Below are 20,951 nucleotides of genomic sequence, written 5' to 3'. Positions count from 1 at the left end.
AAAAACTTGCAAGACGTCTGTGAGAACTAAGTGGATAAGCAAAGCCAGCATGGGCAATGATCAAATTTTGCACTCACAGCATCCACAAACTATGTGATCTAATGCTGTTTTCTAAGCTAAGGTTGTGTTCTTACTTATAAACTAACAATAACAGGTTAAGCAATGTTTCTATAAACACCAATGCAAACTGTTTTTGCATAAATTAGATCCTCAATGCGGAGTCAACCAACATTCCCTGAGGGCAGCTAACAACTACTTATTTGAAATTCACTTTCCCCAGGAACTTGTTTAAGTCACTTCAAATTTTATCATAACGTTATTGTGTTCATTTTATAGGTAAGGAGAAAGAAACCCTGGATATCTTGCCTACAGTCCAGTCAAGATTTACACCTAAACAGCTTTCCCTTCTGGGCCAACCAGTCAATCCTTTAGTGCTCCTGTCACTGTACGGTGTTAGGGAGGAGGCCGAGGACAAGAAAACCACAGGCTTGCAGATGAAAGGTAAGTATAAAATTTATAACTTACCTTTATTAAGTCATCACCATCATTTCAATGAACAAAGTGTGTTTCGTTACAGTAATAGGACAGCATAATGAGGCAAGGGCTGGTTTCTGTGTGTCCAACCTTTTAACATTTTGACAGGACCTGGTCACCTACAAAGTTCACACTAAAAAACCTCACTGTCAAATAATCAAAGAAAGAAAAAAAATTGCAAAAAAAGAAAAACCCCGTGTGTGTCCCTGTGTGTGTCTGTGTGTGTGTCTGTGTGTGTACATGTGTGTGTCTGTGTGTGTATGTGTGTGTCTGTATGTGTGTGTATGTGTGTCACAGGGCATATTGTTTCAGTGCTCTGACTTTGGGCGAAAGGCCCATAATTGGTGGTTCGCATTCAAGAAAACTGAAATATAGCTTGGATTTTGAAGTGTAGTTTTGGGCTAAGTGACAACAGACAGAGTCATCTCTTCAGAGGTTTAGAAAGCCGTCTGAAAGCTGAGGCGAGCACCTTAATCCTGCAGTTATGTGACAGAAAGGAATGAGCATGAAAATTACAACTTAAAAATCAATAGGTTGTAGAGACGGGTGACTTTGAGCAATGAAGTAAAAAGACAAAACTATTTTATTCCCTTTTTGTTTGAGCTCACAGTTTCAGATAATAGGAAAGCAATAAACAGAAGTAGGGTTTCTGTTGCATAGAACCAGTCTGACAGGAGAAAGATAGTAACTTTATGTTAAAATTATGAAATCTGCAGTCCAATATGCAAAAAAAAAAAAGTCCGCACCTGACTCTGAGATGAGAGATGGAGGTGCTGATTAGGGTGTCATTCATCCCAAAGAGAAATTGAAGTCACCTGCTTTGGTTTTGCTGTCTTGCAGGCAACAGGAAATAAACTGAGAGTCACACTTAGGAAAGCTTGAGCAAAAGAGACCTTAAAGCCCACCCCCACAGTGACACACTTCCTCCAACAAGGCCACACCTCCTACTAGTGCCAATCCCTTTGGGAGCCATTTTCTTCCACACCACCACATCATGTATTCTACCCCTCAACTATACCCCCAGACTCCATCTCCTCTACTTCACAACAGGATCAAGGGAAAGACAGTATGTGTTGTATTGAGACAGAAACATGGAATTCTGTCTGTAGTAAAGATGTATGTGGTATTGGGTCATGGTGATTTAGCATGTGGTCTGTGGTCACAGTATTATTAGCCATTGTCATAGCTGCTTTTGCTGCCCCTGTGATAAAGGGCCTGAAACTGTGATCAAGCCACCCAATTAAATGTTTTCCTTATAAGAGTTGCCGTGGTCACGGTGTCTCTTCACAGCAATAGGAACCCTAACTAAGATAGAAGTCGGTACCAGGGACTGGGGTATTGCTTTGATAGACCTGATCATGTGTTTATTTAGAGGAATTTGGACTTTGGTACTTTGGGTTAGGAAGGGTTAGGAAAGCAGTGGGATGCTTTAAGCCCTGCTTAATGGGACATACTAGTAGGTGTATGGAAGACAGTGGTGCTGAGGGTGATTTGATGAACTGTGAGAGGCTACGTCGTCAAGAGGTTTGGTTTCAGAGGAGAAGAATTTTAGTACGCCATAGTTCCTGGCATGTAAAAACATTCTCTCTCTCAGAGGTCAGCTGGAGCTATAGGCAGTTTTGAGTACTGAACCCTAGAAAAACATATGCTCTTAAACACTGAGCCATCTCCCAGCCCTGAGGATTATTCCTGATGAGGGCAACACAGGAGCATGGCAGAAGATGGGGAGCATTAAGTGAAGACGCATGTCTGCTACCATGGAGACCAAACGGTCTCCCTGGGCAGTGCTGAAACATCACTGAGGCAGTAATTCCAGCCCCAAACCCCTTGAGGGATATGACAATACTCCTGTGTCTCACTACAGCAGTTACTGTTAAGGTACAGTGAGAATTCATGGAGGAATAGTGTGTGACCTGAAAAGGCCCCTAGGGTAAGTCTGTTTACACTTCTCTTTCTTGTTTCTATGCAGCCTTCAGGATGCAGAAACAGACGATGTAGGGGATGTGGGGACTGGAACTGAGCAGAAACCTTAAGACATATAGAGATATTCAGACTGCATGATGTTCAACAGTGTGAGTTGGTAACAGGGTAGCTTAATAATATCAAATGCCTAACCTGATTTTAATGAAATCACTTTCAACTGCAGAGCTTTACTTTCCAGGATGTTTTCTTAAAATCTGTTATGTAAAATTCTTATTTTGATATGGGGCAAAGAATCTCAATTTACCAGTTAGTCAACTTCAATGAAAATGACATCTTTGGCCTGAGGTTATCTCAAACAGAGTTAGCCTAGGTAAAGACAATATTCTTGTCTGTTAGAAATTTAAATTTTTACCTTTAAGACTACACTAAAAATGAAAACACTCTTCAATGTCCAAAATTTTGAGTACTAGCTGGCAGCCCTCATGTTTTTCTGAGAGGTTGAATACATCTTAACTTGCAAGATATTTAGTTTTAAAGTGGCAACTTTGATGGCGTGACTTCCTAACTGAAATCCTCCTGTCCACGTTCCTGATCACTAAGTGATGGCAGACTTGAGGGCCAGACACGCAGAACATGTAATCAGATGGGCGTGGCTCAAATCTCAGCATTCAAGTATTAGCTGAGGTATGTAGGGGGTTTTCAACCTTTGGTGTCTTGATTTCCTCAACAAACCCCTAAAATAATAGTTCTGGGCACCTTATTGAGATGCTCTGGGAAGTAAGTGAGAGACTCTAAGCGCTCACTCTTCCCACCATTCAGAGAAGTGCTCCTGTCTGGTTGCTCTGCGGGCAATATAACTAACCTTGCTACTACATATTTATATATATATAACTAACTACATATAACTACATATTTATATATATAACTAACCTTGCTACTACATATCTATCTAATGTACTAATTATTGAGTGATTGTTAATTTTTTCTGTCTCAATGTTTACACCTTAAATCTTTTTAAGAATACAGACTGCCAAGTACTTCTGTGTTTCTGGGGCTTGCGTAGAGTAGGCGTGCAATAAATATTTACTGAGTGAATGGCCATACACATCACCTTAACTGAGCAGAGACACAGCTGAAAGACGCACTATCACCAGTGCAGAGCAGCTCAGAAATGAGCAAAACACTCAGCTAAACCTTTCTGTTAAAAATTTGGGTTTTTATATAATATTCTTGTTTTATCAATTCCCAATGATTTATGTAAATTGTTTTACCTTCTGTAATAAAACCTGAACCCACCAAGCAGCATTCAGATGTTGAAATATACAATAATAAAAAGATCATGAAATACCTTGAGGTATTCCAGTGAAGTCACATATTTGTATTTTATAAACAGCATCTCAAAGAGTACCTGGAGATCTTACTAATGGATCTCCAAATGGACATGTGATGAATCCAAGTTTAACAAGCTGCCCACTCATATTGTGTCTGTGCCAACTACCGCATACTGGAGTGATTTTATAGCTGTACATAAAGCCGGTGTGTGTGTGTGTGTGTGTGTGTGTGTGTGTGTGCGTGTGCACACACGCATACACATACAATCAGAGACAAGAAAGGTGGGGAATGTTTTAGTAACAATGCATTTGGCTTTTGCTAAAGACTGTCTCAGTCTCTGAACTAAGCTTTTCAATTTAACTAAGAGAACAAGTTAACTCAACATGATGTGGCAGCAGACAATAAATGAAGAGTTTTACTTTGAGGTGGGTGTTAGGACAGAATAACTTGAATACGTGACTGCAGTTAATATATGCCCCTTTTTGAAACACACCACTCTGACAATGCATTTTATTTCCTATATTTTTTTGCATATAAAAGCACCATAAATTAGAAAAGGGCAAAAGGAACTAAATAATTTGTTTAAAAGCTGCCTTATTAGTATGCTTAAATTTTCTTACTTTACCAAAGCTAGGCCCTGCAATGTTGTCAGGGTTCTAGTTTACCTTGCTATCAAGGAATGTTTCTTAGGACTCCATATGTTAGATTCATTTTCCCCCTCAGTACAACAAAGTCAAAGTACAGACTGCAGGCATGGTCCACGGTATCTCATCTCTTTCCCTCCCCATTTCTGAACTCGAACCAGGGAAGAGGATGTGTTCTCACTGCATCTGCCTGGCTGGCTGATCCTCAGCACCCACCAGAGCCACTGCTGGATAATCAGGTTGGATATCAACATGAATATGAACCAAGTGACAAAGGACAAGAAATCTCAAACAGCCTCAACTGCAAAGGCCAAAGAAAGGATTCCCACAAAGGACCTGACCAAAAATAAATAAATAAATAAAAATAATGAGATGAGAATTCCCAAAGAGGAAACTGTCTACATACATACATGGCCTTATTTGGATAGTAATTCTAACTGGTTAAAGACCAAACAGGCTGTTCGGTTAAAAGCATTTACAAACTAGCCAAACCACTGCCTGCATAGCTTAACCTAAGGGAAGAGACACTGTTACTTCTTAGTAGTCAGCGCAATCCTTTGACAGAATTAAAAGGTGAAAGGTTGGGGTGGAGCTCCGTAAAAGAGTGCTTGCCTAGCATGTGAAGGCCTGAGTCTGAGCCCCAGAACTGAAAAATGAAAACAATAAAATTTTAAAAACGATAGTTAAAGCCTAACTCAAATTAAATTCTAAGTGGCCCAAAAATACACCGCTAAAACAGAGTTAGAGCACCATAGAGTATAGTCATTACAAACAAAAACAGACTTTCAAGGGGGAAATGTAATTTTTTACATGGAACTACAATAATACATAGAATAGTCTATGTGTAATACTACACATAAAAGAAGGAGATAGTAAAGAAATAAGTAAAACTGGGCATGAGTGATTCTAGCTTATTAAAGAATTAAAAGGCAGCAAAATTGAACATACAGAAAAATATCTAAAAATTCGTGAGTTGGATTTTTATAAGTAGACAGAACTACTGATTTCATTTTTGTGACTATTCAGAACAAAAGGATCACATGGAGGTGAAAACATTTCTTAAAAGTTTTCAAAAATGGCCTAAATTAATAATAATGGAACACTATTCAGCCATTAAAATGAGTGGGTTTCTGGAGGCAGCAGCACACACCTTTATTCCCAGCGCTTAGGAGGCTCCAGGCCAGCCTGGCAACACAGTTAACTCCTGGCCAGCAGACTTACACAGTGAGACCCTACCTCACAAAACGAACGAACAAAGTGAGTGAGTTGAGTTGAGCTGCATTACCCTATGGTAAAGCCAACCTAGAATACGCTGAAAAAACTTCTAGTTGCATATAGTATACCTAAAGTATGGCCTTATGCAATTAAAAACATATACTCTTACATATGGGTAACATTCCTTACCATGTGCGTATACAAATGCCTATGAGGAACATCTTAATGTTGAATCTGGAACCATACATACCAAACTAGCAATAGCCTTCCTTCAGGGGATGGGAGGATAAAAAGATTGGTAAGAGAAAGCATAAATTTACTATTTTGTTTGATATGACATACAAAGATAGCATATTTTTGAAGTAACAAAGAAGTCTGAAATGGTCTAAGAAATCTAAAGAAAGATCTACATTGTTTGAGATATTTTTATGAACCTTAATTTATTCATTAATGTAACAGCCTAAGAATCTCAGTTGAGAGGGTCCGTCAAAAACTTATTTCTATTTGATGACAAGGAAGTCATACTTTTCATAAGATTTTAGTATTATTTAAGATTAATTAAATATTAATATTTAAGAAGCATGATGCATTTTAACATAAACATCCAAACAACACTAAAAATTTATCAGGTAGCTGGAGGAGTATATACACATGTATATAATTCTATAAAGTTCAAAACAGCAGCAGGCTAAATAAAATGAAACTTGGTTAAAACTGAGAACACAATGAGAAGATTGGATAGAGGACGGTTAGGAGGATAGAATTATTTTACCAACAGTTCTGCTCAAATGATGCTGTGGAGGGAGACACAAGTGTAGACCATGAAGAAAGATACTGATTTTTCTACTAATGCCTCAGAACTGAGCCCATACATTCCAAGCACATTCAGTTGAGGACCAGCCCAGACTGAGCAGTCTCCAGTTCTTGTAGCTGTCCATCTACTATAGCAAAATCCCAGCTGCCAATCTGAAAGAAACCAGCTAGTCAGGGCAGATACAACCAAGAGAAACAAATGTCACTCAGTAACTCTCAGCGGCACCGTGCTCATGGATAATTTCAAACAGTATCTCTGAGGAGAACGCTCCATCTGGCTACTGGGAGCCAGGAGATAAAGCCGCCTGCTTAGGAAAGTGAGTGGAACGTTGTCAAAGAAGTAACCAAGGCCAACAGCAAGCACAGAGAGCACGCGGCATCAGAGTGGCGCTAACGGCTGCATTCGGAGGGTACCCAACAACTGTTATACCAACACGGAGACGTGAGGACTGAGTCAGCTGTTCATTTGGCAAGAAAACCCCAGTCTGTTTCCCCCTAAATATCTGTGAGCATCCATTGTGTCAAATACTAAGATTCACTGAGGAATTTGACTGCAAGCTACCTAACTTAAAACCTGAAAGATGCCCTCTGCACACAGTACTAGCAGAGGCAGAGAGGTAGGACAACAAACTTACGTATAATATACTTTACTGAATATTATGAAAATGTGTTCTTGAGTCGATGTTTCCCCTATACTGGGGATTTCATTGGTTTCTTTGTATTCTAAATAAACCTCCCCCATCTTACTAGAAATTAAATAAGACTATTAGAAATATATCATACTGTCAAATAATTATTTTTCAAGTTTGTGTCACCTTTTCTAATCATTCTAAAATTTTTCATTTAGTGAGAAACACAGTGAATAAAACTGAGTAACAGCGAAAAGTAGGGATGGCCTGAAGGAAATGAAGCAGGACAGAAACAAGCTCAGGGTTCCTGAAACACTGACAAGGATTAGAGATCAAAACAAAACATGAAAACATGCATCCTTCGCCGTATAATGTCTACTACATAATCCAGCTACTTATTTACCACTTAGCTGACAAGCTTGAGCTCACGCAAAGCTGAGCAGTAATGACAACTTTGATGCTCATTTAGTCAACCGAGGGAAATTTTGTCTATTATTGTGGTTTTGATGTACAAGGTAGTCTGGCAAAATTTCAGTGTTTTTTAACGTAGATTTTCAATTAAAATTTGACTAATCCTGGCCGTTTATTTGGCTTTTCCTCGTACTGTTTCTGCCCTGCACTGTGTCAAATACGCCATCTGTGCAACACACTTCTGGCTAGTGATGGTTCAGGACCTGTTCTGCAGCATTGTGAGTTGTGGTTGCATGAAACCGCAACTTAGGGTATCCAATACTCCTAATTTATAATATTGCTGCAACCACTGTAATCCTGTCGTCCTGGCCTTAAATCTCACTGTAGTCACAACAAAGATTCCTGCCCCACCTGCTTAAGATGGGCTTACAGACCACTCCCAGAACTTATTCAACAAATGTTAACAATGCTATAAATACCAATTGTGTTTATGCTTTCTGAAAGATTCACGGCCAGTGTTCTGCAGCAGTGCTGAGCTGAGCTGAGGCTGACTCCCACCATGAGAGTGATGGAATTCTAAGCCAAAAATGCTTTTCCTTGGATAAGATATCTGATTTGCTACCACTGTCATGAAACTGGGGTCATGTAAACTTAAACACGGCTGCTGCTTCTTTAGGAAAACAGAACTTCTCAGAGTGATTATGAGTTGCTAAAACAGCCTCTGGAAGGATAAGTCTGGAAGAGGCCAGAGCAACCACTGACATGAAACATGACTCAGGGAGTGTTCAGGCTTGACTTTCACGCTACGAGACCCACTATAGATAATTCTTTAAATTGAGTAATATCTTGGCTCTCTCCTCTTCTTTATTTCAGTAGATAGAGCTGAGATTTATTTTCAAAAGAAAATCAATTTTAATTTCTGAACACATATAAAAGGACACTGTCTTTGCTTGAAAAGTAAAAGAGAAAATAACACTTCCATAATAAATGCAGCAAGTGCACACAGAAAACGGTAAAGTGGAAAAGCAAATAATTCTGATCACACTAACGCTGTTCCTCTGCCACAGTCCACAGTGGTCTCCACATACATGGCCAGGATCCACCTAGATCTGTCTCATTCCCTCTCATCCAATCCTAGTCCCTGAGGTCAGACTTATTGGAAAGGGCTATTTGAGAAGAAAAAAGAAAAGATCTGTAATCAAATAAATCATCTCCAATAGGGCAACTTCAGGCAGTGTGAGGATAGCACTGGTTAGCAGAGCCCTGATCGGGGGCAGAAGCTTTCCAGTCCATATTTTGCCCTGCTGAATTCTTTAAAATGTTTAATAGTTTATTGCTTTGAAACATATATTTCTAAATGTCTTTGTGTAAATTTTTATGCACACAAGCACACAGACATACAAACACACACATATATACATCCACTTTAAACCCTCTTCCCCCCAGAGTAATGGACCTGGGATTTAGAATTCATGAAGCCTAGTCCAAAAGCGGTCTCACCTTTACATAATCACAACAAGAATGATAATTACCAGTAATGCACCTAAATTTTCCTAAAAGTAGAAAATTATTCTCTTTTTCCCTGTCAAATACCATGTGAGATATAAAGAAATAAATTGCTTTAATTATATTTTAAAATCCTGTTCAGGGATTAAATAATGAAAAAAACCAAAAACTGCTATTAAAAGTGAGCTGATTTTATTTGAGTCAGGGAAAAAAAAAACATATTTTCCCCTGATATTTATGTAAAGGTAGCTTAGCATAGTACCATATCCTGGTCACAAAGAATGGGTGGAAATAGCCCAATCTGGAAAGCTACCATAGACTAGCCTGAAGTTACTATACACATTCCCATACTGCACACATCCCCAGTGAAGACTTCTAAGCAAGTGGTCTTTTTCCTTCAAAAAAGGAATAAGATTTGTGTTCTCACAAATATATGAATTTATCTGTTTTATCATAGTCTCAATATCAGAGGTTTTAAATTATTTTTTAATCTTCAAACCTCGTAGGCAAAAAAATGCCACTGTTTTTAAATTCAAAGGTTTTGGATATTAATATGACTATTTTCCATATTTCCTCTTTTGTCATTTGTGCACCATCTGTCCTTAACCTTTTCTTTATATACAGAAACCTCAGTTCTCATGCGAGGAGCATGCCAATTTCTGTGATTTTTAGCTTTGACATTAGACTTCCCATGTCTAATGCCTCCTTCCTCTTTCTAAGGTTACCTGCTAACATTTTATATCTAGATACCCTTTATCTCAAATAAGTATATGTGATAATTTGGAAATCCTGTCACTAGGAGGTGAGCACGGGATCATATTAATTTATGTTCTTAATGATTAGACAGCTGCCCTGACATTGCACACTGAGTAGACTCACCCTTTGCTTGTGATTTAAATCACTACTTGTATCACATCTTCTGAGTGTGCAATGTCCATTTCTGGAAGCCTTATTTGGTTTCACTGGACTTTGCTTTCTTTACTAGATATGCAGTTTTGACTACTACAGTTCATGTTTTCTACCAAGTAAACTTATTTATTTTAAATTCAGTTTTATCAAATCTTGTGTTCTATAAGAGAAACAGTATGACAGAAAAAGAGAAGAGCAAACCATGCAGGCATCTAGACACAGTCCCCCAAACTGAGAACTAACAGTTGAGGAGCAGAGCAGAGCAGTGCAGAAGAGCATGGATGCTGAGAAAGAATAGTGAAGGCTTCTGCAGTTTAAGGCTAACTAGAGCAAATAACAGAAATGCTCCCAGCTTTACGTGTGGCGCTGAGGATAAAAGCCAGGGCCTCAGACCTGCCAGTCAATGGCTGCACCACTGAGTTACAGCCTTACCCTGAACAGAAATATTTCTTACAAAGCAAAAACAAAACACAGCTTTGTTTATGTAGGTTCTGCAGAAGAAGTCAGGTCATCATGTTCGGTGGCAAGCACTCTTACCCACTGAGCCATCTGAGTGGTCCTTCAGGGTTTTAAAAGTTTTCTCAACTGCTAAATGAACTGTCTCCTAAGGCATTAAGTACTAGACATTGAGTTTTCCATCTTGGGATGGAGTAAACACAAATTATATGTGAATTAATAGGTGAATTCTAGATAAGTAAAGGTATGGAATAAAGGTTTAAATAGGAAAATGATGCCTACAAATAAAATTATAAATACTGCAAAGAAATGGGAAAAGATGTATAACTTTCAAAAAAGTCAAGCAATTTTGAAAAATATTCTAACCACAGTTACATTTTACAAAATAGGAATATTCACTTTTGCTCACAATCACTCCTGGGTTCTCTCCTTTGAAAATCTTGATAAGACAGTGTTAGAAGAAAGAGAACTGACTGAGACAAACCAAACTCAGCAAAATTAGTAACAATAAAGTGACCTGCTTTCACTTACTTGCCTCTTGTCTATAAACAAACACATGCATGGAGCTGTGAAAATAGAGTAGGCTAAATATGGGACACAGAACAAGTAATAACAAGAGAGAAGCGCACGGAGTGGCGGGTGTTCAAATATCAGCTGAAGAGAAGAACTCACACTTTAGCTAGGGGGCAAAGCATATTTGAAAACAGATTAGCATATTTGACTGAAAAACCCTCCTTTCTGGAGTGTGGTGTATGTAAATGGAGACTTCTCTATTGATAACACAGCTGTTTTCTAAAAATTAAAAACAACATAAAAGTTTAATGTGCCACAGGCTGTTCCACTGATTACTCTTCCTCTCCTTATGGTTATCATTTCTATCATTTAGAACTCTTTATATAGACAGACTAATTTTATCATAGTAAGTGATATATATATACATATATATACATATATATTACATACATATATACATACATATATATACATATATATTAACCATTTCCTTTGGAATGGCAGCTTCCTACAGAAGAACTGAGCTTTGGCAAGCAGCAGGCAGAGACATGCCTTGTGTGTATACACCTTGCCTATGTGTGACCATGTGCACAGGAAAAGGCTCAAAACCAAACTGAGTAGATAGCAGTGAACAAAAGGATGTCCAAGTACAGTTGCTGAAAGAGTGATCTGGTGTAAAAAATAGATTTTTGTGCTTGCTGTCTTCATAGAGACCTGAAAGATAATGTTTCAAGGTAAGTCAAGTGAATATGCAAATATAGTATCGTTAGGGCAGGGAAAGCCCTCATTAAACACAATTCAGAAGACGAGTGTGGCCTGTACAACTGGCAGGGTCATCATCAAAACTTGACTTGGAGGCTAACCCGGCATGGGGCTCACAGGTGTGTTGCCTGGCTATGGGCGTGGGAGCTGCACCCTGGGTATCTGATTTGCAGGAAACTGAGATTATGAACACAGGCAGTGTGTAAGTCCCCTCTCTAAAATCCTTCCCCATCACCCTATTTCCCTTCAGCCATCGCTGTTCTTGTCACAGCACACACAACTGAAATTGTAGTCTGTACTGTTGAGTTCATTTCTGTAAGTACAATTAGAATCTGAGATTCATGTGCATTAGCTGCCATTTAGAACAGAGAAAAACACGAGGAAAGGAAATAAACACCCGCCACTATGCCAGACAGTCCTGGAAAGCTCACCCTATCCTTCATATAAATACACAAAAAGTGAACCTTGCAGCCAGCCCTCTTTGCACGTACGCGCTGACTATATACGGCTTTGCACAATACTAACATGCGCCATCTGCAGCTGAGGCAGCACCATTCCCTCCCTTCAGTACTTATCTCTGTATTGTTCTTTTCCCCTTTCTTAGAGACGCACTTGCCTCCTCTTGGATTTTTCCAATGAAACATGGTCGGACATTTACTCATATAAAAAGACAAACAGCAAATGAGCACAAAGATTTCTTTTGTAGTGACAAAAACTGTTCTTAAAGTAGACGGTGGTTGTGTTTATATGTTATGAACTTACTAAACTGTATTGCATACTGCCAACAAGTAAATTACATCATTTTAAAATTATATCTCAATAATATTGTTGTTAAAAATTTTCCCTCAGACCTGGAGAGGTTTTATATAAATTAATTGTGTATACTTATAATGTTCAGTAACAAAAAGATATATTATTATTATTATTATTTCAAGAATATTATGCAACTACCAAGTCTTAGGGAATCAGAAGCCATGTTTACTTAATGAGTATAAAATCTAATATACAGGTCTAACATATGTGTATAATATAAAAATAACTATGGGAGATAAAAGATAAAAAGCTATACAGTTAAGAAATTTTTGGTAAATACTTGGATTATGAAAAATGAGCAAAAGAATTCTAATCTTTTAAAAATTGTCTTTAGAAAATAATGGTCATGAAAACTAAGCATTGAAATTTTATTTGGTATGGTGGATTCACAAAAAATTAAACATGAAACTACCATAAAGCCTAGGATATACCCTAAAGAAATGAAAGCAGTGACTGGGTGGATACTTGCACACCACAGATCCTGGTTCCCACAATGCAGAAACAACCTAAAACACTTATGAACGTGTGCTGGATAAACAATGCACGGTGTGCGTACACACTGGGAAAGTATTCAGTCCAAAGAGGGAAGGAAATTCTTATATAGCTACAAGATGAAAATTAAAGATGCCATACTAAATAAAATAAGGCAGACACAAAGAGCACATAATTATGGTTCTTGCTCATATAATACCGAGAGCAATCAATCCATATAAAGAGAATGCAGCATCATAATCTCATCAGGGTTCAAGAAGAGGATGGCTATTGTGTTTAATGCAAACAGTTTCATCTTGGGATATAAAACTTTTCTGCACATGGACAGTGGGAATGGTATACACAGTAATATGATTATTTCTTCTGCACTGGGGGTTGAGCCCAGAGCCTTGCACATGATAGTCACACGCTCTGCCTCTGAGATACATTCCCAGTTCTGTGTGAGTGTTCTTCATATTACTGAAGTGCACACTTAAAAATGGCAACAATGGTTAAGTTTTACATAAAATTATTTTACCACAATAAAACCGTTCATTCGAAGTTAAAATGTGTTTATTTTGTTAAGGTAAAAATACATACTTTAGCTCACAACTGTATTCAATGATCTATCTAATGTCTGAATGGCATAGGCCCAGATTAAAATATCCAATCTAATACTTTAAATGTGTCATTCTCTAATCTTAAATCCTGACATCAGTCAGAAAACATTGTGTAATATTTCTTTACACTGTGAAAATATGACACTGTAATTGGTTTAATAAGGAAGCTGATGGGCCAATAGCCAAACAGGATAAAGTTAGGCAGCAGAGCCAAATTGAGAATGATGGGAAGAAGAAGGGCGGAGTCTGGGGAGTTGCAAGCAGATGCAGAGAAGAGCAGGATGGACAAGCTGTACTGAGAGAAGTTACCAGGCCACATGGGAAAGTGTAGATAGGAAATGCGCTAGCTAGTAACAAGCCTGAGCTATGGCCAAGCATTTATAAGTAATATTAAGTCTCTGTGTTGTTTATTTGGGAACTGGAGTTGGGAAAAGAAAAGGCTGCCTACAAAACATGGCCACTACCAAAGATATACAGGGCATTCCTAGATGCTGTTTTCAACATGGCATAGCTAGTCACATGTTCCTATGTAAACATTCAGTGCCTCAGACACACTGGCCATACAAGAGGTCATGTGGGCTAAGCCATGATATTGTAATGAGACAAGTATTTACATTATTATGAGGAATTATATTAACACCCCTCTAGAACTGTAAATATATATATATATGTAGTATATATGTATATGTGTGTGTGTGTGTGTGTGTGTGTGTGCGTGTGTGTAGTAAGCTTCTTTGGAAATTATTGGTGTGTGTAGGCGGAGGGTGTCAACACAACATGAAAATAGCCAATCACGCTGTGTAAGATAAAGAGGAAATGGTCAGTTGGCTAGCTATGACAGACACAGGTTAAGAGCCATCTTTGTGACATAATTAAAGCATAAGGTTTAATGACATGGAAAGCAGAACTAGTGACATCATCTCAGACACAGATAGATGATTTGTAAAAATAAGTATCTCACTTTACATGTTTAGAGTAATTCCATGAATTTCAAAATTCAAACTGTAGAGGATACACACAGCAATGTAAATAACATGGTAGGTTAAGTAAATCCCAAAGATCTAAAAGTCAATTCTAGAGTATAAATTCAGATATGAGCTGATTTAGGGAAATTGGTTATTACAAGGGAATATGAAAAAGGAAAACAGGCTGAATGTTGAAGAATCTCTGGTACGTAACAGTCAAGTAACACACGACAAACACTGCTAAAAAAGAGTTTGTGTGTGTGTGTGCGCATGCACATGTGAGTGAGCACATGCATGTTTCCTGGAGGTTGGAGGAAAACTTGTGAGAATTGGTTCTGTTATCCACCATATGGGTTCCAGGCTTAGAGTCAAGCAGCCCGGCCCTCTGAGCATACTGGCTATTGCTAGTCTAGTCTAGAATTAAATTATGCATTGTTCAATGGTATTACTTGCAAGCTGCTTTGACTTCAGTGTCATATAGAGTCCCATGAAGCTCTGAATCATAAAGTAAGCAGTTACTCCAAGTAAGGTGCGCTGGAGTAAAATTCACACACAGCAGAGTAGCTCAGAGGCAGAGCATGTGCCCCAGACTCTGGGAGAGTGAAAGCATTAAGAGTTAACTGACCTAGTTCCCTGTCTCCATAGGTACTAAAATATGAAAAACAGAAACTCAACAATGTGTAAAATTTAGGGCAAAAAACCCCTAATATTCAGTGCTTTTGTATGTTTATGTACTAACATTTACCTAGCATATAAGCCCAGTGATAATATGCTCATTTATTTCAATAACTAGACAACTTAAGTAGGCGATAGAATTACAGAGCAGTGACCAAGTCATAGCGATGAAAACAGGACACCTTACACATGTAAGCTAATACATGTAGGGAGTATATAACTAGATTAGAAACAATAAAAAAAAACAAACTTTTCTTCAGAAATTTGGGTGAACACTGCATTTGGCAAAATCCTGCTTTAGTGTTTTTTCCCCAGAAAATACTTGACAAAGATAAAGCAAGCCTCATTACTGTTTATCACTGAATAATGACAGTAAAATCTCAGACTTCAATCCCACTATTAACTTCTACATGGATGTACACACACTCATGAACTATACTGAAACATGCTTTATTGGATTTTGACGTATGCTCACAATTGTATAGTGAAAAAATGACTGTTTTCCTAATATTTCAAACTATGTGAGTAGCTTCCAAATCCATAAAAATTAAAAATCTGACTGAGGCTCCCTTATCAAGTTCAAACATTTTATATTAAGTCATACTAACTGGAAAAAGAGCTCCAGACTCACGTCCCCGCTGGTGATCAGCTGACACCTTGTCTTGCCTCGGTTTCTCCATTAGTTACTTAGATAGGGAAATGAGATCAATATTATGAAACTGGCAGACTTGTGATAATGGGTTTCCTTCTGAGTAGGAGGACTTACCTCTCTCAACACAGGGTCTGTTATTGAATTCAGGCTGACTGCTCCTTCATAGGTTAGGTAATAGAACACGTTGAGGGCTCGCACCGCCTCTGGCCCTTGTTGTTTATAGCCAAAAATAAGATCAATCCATTGGTGAAGCTGGCAGGAAACAAATTCACTCTCCAGGGCCTGAAAAACAGAATAGACCCATATCACTATGCTGGATCCTATTTTTAAAACAGAGATATTTAGAACAACAGTAAAGTGTAACACTAAACTTACTTCAACAACAATAACATCAACAACAAAAAAGGCAAAACAAAAAAGAAAACCCAGGTTTGGTGGCATTTACTTATAATCCTGCTTGGGAAGTTGATGCATGGACAGTTTTAGGCCGGTCTGAGTAACATAATGAGACCTCGTCTTACAAATAAACAAATAGACCAAAGCAACGCAAAGGAGATGGTTCAGTCAGTGGAGTGGTTACCTGAGCACAATTCCTAGTGATACACACCTGTAATACCAGAGATGGGGGCAGAGACAGGAGCATTTCAAGAGTGTGCTTGGCAAGCCAGCCTTGCTAGACTGAATATGAAATCTCCAGATTCAGTGAGAGATCCTGTCTTAAAAGCTAAGGTGGGAAGGAGTGATTAAAAAAGACATGCGATATTGCTCTCTGGCCTACACCACACACACACACACACACACACACACACACACACACACACACACTTCACAGATGGAAAGGAAGGAGAAAAAGGGAAGTAGAAAGGGCAGGGAAAGGGAAAAGGAAGTAAGAAGGACTGGATAGAGCAGACACTGTGACTTAGACACAGTTCAGTGCAGACTGTGTGCTTTGTCCTTCTGAGGCCTGGTACTCAATTCTCATTACTGTAAAAAAAAAAAAAACAAAAAAAAAACAATAATAGCAAAACCCCTGACATCCTGTTTTTTATCTGTTCTGCAAATTATGTGAGAAACTTCCTGGCCCTCATCATCCTGAGCTGGAGTAATCACTTCGGCATTCTCCCACTGCATTGCCTGCACTATAAGGACTGGGGCTGGGCTTATCTTGGTCGTACTTGTAAATCAGGCTTGACAGGAATGCAATTCATGCTTCAAAGAAAGGAGGTCATAGAGTAAAGGACAACTTCGGGAAACAAATGTAAAAATATTAAACATTTTCTATTAACTTGGGATATTAACATTTTTCTCAAATTAAAACATGTCGTCTCCTGAAACTGCAACCAAATTATTTAGTATTTTGATTGTGTTTATAATAGCAAATTAGATTTTGTGGGGACTTATAACTGCTGGATTTTTATTCTATGTATCAGTACTAAACCAAACACTTTATGCTATTAACTGTGCTCAATAAATAATTAATGAACATGATCAAATATTCACTTGAAATGCTGGGCAAAAGATTCACTTCCTATTTATCATCATATTCCCATTTTCTATTACTTTGTGCCAAATACAGTTGATATCTATAAATGTTTGCTGAACTGAGGAAACCTAGGAATACCAAGGCCAGAGACTTTTTAGGATGCTATTCCTATTTATACTGTGTAAGACTATTCAAAATTATTCCAGCATCAAAGTTAAATACTTAGTAGTTTAGGTTTTCCAACAAATAATACTATTCAAAGTTAACAAAGCTGTCAAAGTTAACTCTGAAGTACAACTGAAAATATTCCAAATTCTATCTGGCAAAAATTCTCAATGAAATTAGTTTTAGCATTTAAACTGTATGATTGTGATGTACTTGTGTTATTAGTATAAGATAGCTGTAAGTTTCAAGGTGCAGTTGGCTACACCTGCTTTCTCTTTAGTGCTGGAGGCTGAACCCAGGGTCCTGTGCATGCTCCATCACTGACCTCTAATCCTTAGCCCCAAATGGACTAACTAAAGCAAACACCAATGAAGTATAAACCACCTTTGCACAAGTGATAGACACATCGTTCATTACTACACGTGTCTTATTAAAACTGTGCCTGTGAATAAGGAAGGTGTCTATAGCTAAATACAATGTTTTCTTAAAAACCATTTAACCTGGGTTTGCAATACTAACAAATATAAAATGTTATTCTCTAAATAAATCTCTATGAACCGACTAGGCAAGTCTCACATTCTAATGAATGCATGAAATGAAAGGAGCCTAAAGCTATCTCCTGTGAAAGATACTGTTTCAGACACTTTAATCCAATCCATCGTATTTGCTACTTCCACAGAGACACAGTAACGAACAACTTCGCACTACACTTGACGTAATAAGAGAGTTTCTGATAATCAAACAAATCCCTACTTTAATTACATAAATTTAAAATGAGTCTAAAAATTTAAATTACCAATGTAAATTGCATTAACTTTGGCCCTGGGAGGGATAGGAGGGCGCATGCTTAAAGTGGCACATAAAAACAGCAATTGTCTTAATTTGTGTGCAGTGCACTCCACACAAAAGCCCTAAATATGTTCAAATTAGAGCGAGCTGCTTGATTGTCACTGCAGTCTCATGTCACATTAATGCATGACAAACATTAAACCATACACTTAAATGGCAATTTATATCATTTAAATGTTTACTGCCAGACTAGCTCATCACTCATTTAAATGTGACTTTCTGACAGCTAATTTCAGTTAATTTTCTCCAATTCACTTAATTAGAACTTTCAATCAGGAAGGACTTCCATGTATCTTCAAGAGTGCATCCTTTTTGGTTGTTCAAAACTGTAAGGTAATGAGCTGATGAGAAGCCCTGCTGCAGGATTAAAGTGGAGGATGTGCGAGTCTGTAAGCCAGCATCACTACACAAAGCAGGCTCCCAGTACGTATTGTGGGGAAGAACATACTTATTTATGTAAATAATACTCTCGCCAGTAGTTTAAATAAAAAACGTTTAGTTCATATAGACCCACTATTGAAACAATAAAAAAAAACCTGCATCCAAGCTAATTAAAAATTAATGATTTCAAAATTGTTTAATAAGATAAAACAGCCAGGAGTCTCTTGAGTGTCCATGGCATTGTGATTTGAGACTATAAAATTCTACAAGGCTTAGAATATGAAGAAGTGCAAATGAATTTTCTCAATATTAAAGCTCTACAAATAGTGCAATTTTGTTTTATGTGTCATCAGACAAAGAGCTGCGAGTTTCCTAATGGTTGATTACTTCTTTATGCACATTTGAAATGGTGAAGTTGGTTTGATTTAAATGCTTTAGGCTTTCTATCTTGATACTGCTTCAGAATTTTAAACGAAAAACACTGAAGAAACAATACTGTGTGCCCCATCATGCTGCGGACACAAGGCAGAGTCATCACCTGTGAAGGTTCAGCCTGCCGTCACATGGCCGCAGGTCAGTCCTGAAGGGGTCAACCAGCAATTCACAGAATTATTGGCAAAATTTATTCAAGGAGGTGATAAACACATTAGTGAATAAGCACATACTTTTAAAAAAATCCTAAAAATTGTATTAGTTTTTTATTGTTTTTTTTTTAAGTACCACAGGAAAACTTTAAAATGGAATCCAGAAGAATGGTGACAGATCTGAGAGGTTTCTAAGAAGTTTGGAATCATCCCAGTACAAGTCAGCTCAAGGCTTTAACCTCCTTTTGACAGCATTGAAGGACAGTTGCCTCACCTAAAGTGTGCACAGATAAGTGTACAGAGTACACATTTGAAGGAAGAAGAGAGGCTCAGCAGAAGGTCAATAAAGACAAAGAAAATAATTCAAAGAGGAATAGTTTGGATATGTATCTTATAACTTTGAGATTCAAAAGCATAAAGGACAAACTCCCTATTAAAATTCTTCAAAATCTTTCGTATACAGTCTTAAAAACTACATTATATAAAATTTATGTGGACCCACATTTTCAGAGTGTGAGTGTATTTGTGTATGCATGTGCACACACGCATGCGCATTCACACACACATGCACGCACGCACACACCATGTATACCATGTGAGTGGAATGCTAAGCATTTGGAATTTTTCAAAGCCTTTAAGACAGTCTTCATTAAGGCTGGAATTAAAGAAGGTTTTCAGCTAGGGGATAGTAACATTTTTTTCATGCTGCTTTCAACCCAACAAATCAATTGTAAGCCCTCCCCTAGCAGGTTGAATACATCATTTATATCCAATGTGTACTCTGAATAACATTTGTAAAAAAGAAAATCCAAGAAAATATCCAACAAGCTATAGTAATATTCAACTCATCTTGAGTTATAAAATAAAGCGGTGACTAGCGTCCAATTGCTAAGGATCACATAAGATTATGCAAAGACTACCACATGAAACTTTGCACAAACTGTCACTCAATCCAGGGGGACTCATATTAGTCTTGACAAACTGTCTGGGGGTTGATATCTGTTTTCTTAATGGGATCTATTAGGCAGAGACAAAAAAAATTACAAGATGCTAAAAAGTACAGAACGTAAATGCCAAATATAAACACTTATTAGGAACTTTCACTTGCTTGGCTCTTTTACAAAATCTCAGTAAATTAAAATTTTAATATATCATAAAATGACAATAAATTGTTCATAAATGATTGTGTCAGAAATAATTATAGTAAATATGAATGTGTCCAACAATAAATCTTACAGAAAGAACATAATCCGTTTCCCTGAAACCAACTCATTAAGGAAATGAATTATTTATTGATATAAAATTATTCTACTTTAGTAGAGTGAGGTCAAATAATTTGCTAACATATAGAAAGTTTACTTTTTCCAAGATATTAAGCTATTTGAAAATAATAATAATGATATTTAGCACTAATTCTATTAATTAATAAAGGCTTTAGAAATACTATAGCACTCTCCTATAAAATTCAAGTTTTATTAACATAAAAATAAGGTAAAATAAAAGAAAGTCAATTTTAATTAACAAAAGAAATCCTAGACACTTGTTAATGACAAAGGAGTTGTGGCTGACAGTTACCTCTGGTTTCCAAGCTTGTAAATCCCTAATCTGTGTTAATATCAATATGATCAATATGATATTCCTACTCA

General features: G+C 37.5%; 1 protein-coding gene across 2 annotated transcripts in view; it reads right to left on the bottom strand.

Annotated features, from left to right (window-relative positions):
• Positions 1 to 20,951, bottom strand: part of Lrba (LPS responsive beige-like anchor protein) — a 488,275-nt gene that overhangs the window by 50,237 nt on the left and 417,087 nt on the right. For both annotated transcript variants that reach the window (XM_026787115.1, XM_026787152.1), the window contains one exon: positions 15,958 to 16,125. In XM_026787115.1, the coding sequence (XP_026642916.1) occupies positions 15,958 to 16,125 (168 nt within the window). The remainder of the gene's footprint in view (positions 1 to 15,957; positions 16,126 to 20,951) is intronic.

This window comes from Microtus ochrogaster, chromosome 1, assembly GCF_000317375.1.
Source record: "Microtus ochrogaster isolate Prairie Vole_2 chromosome 1, MicOch1.0, whole genome shotgun sequence".
Taxonomy (NCBI): Eukaryota; Metazoa; Chordata; class Mammalia; order Rodentia; family Cricetidae; genus Microtus; species Microtus ochrogaster.
Note: the sequence above shows the minus strand (reverse complement) of the source record. Positions and strands in the feature narration are given on the sequence as shown.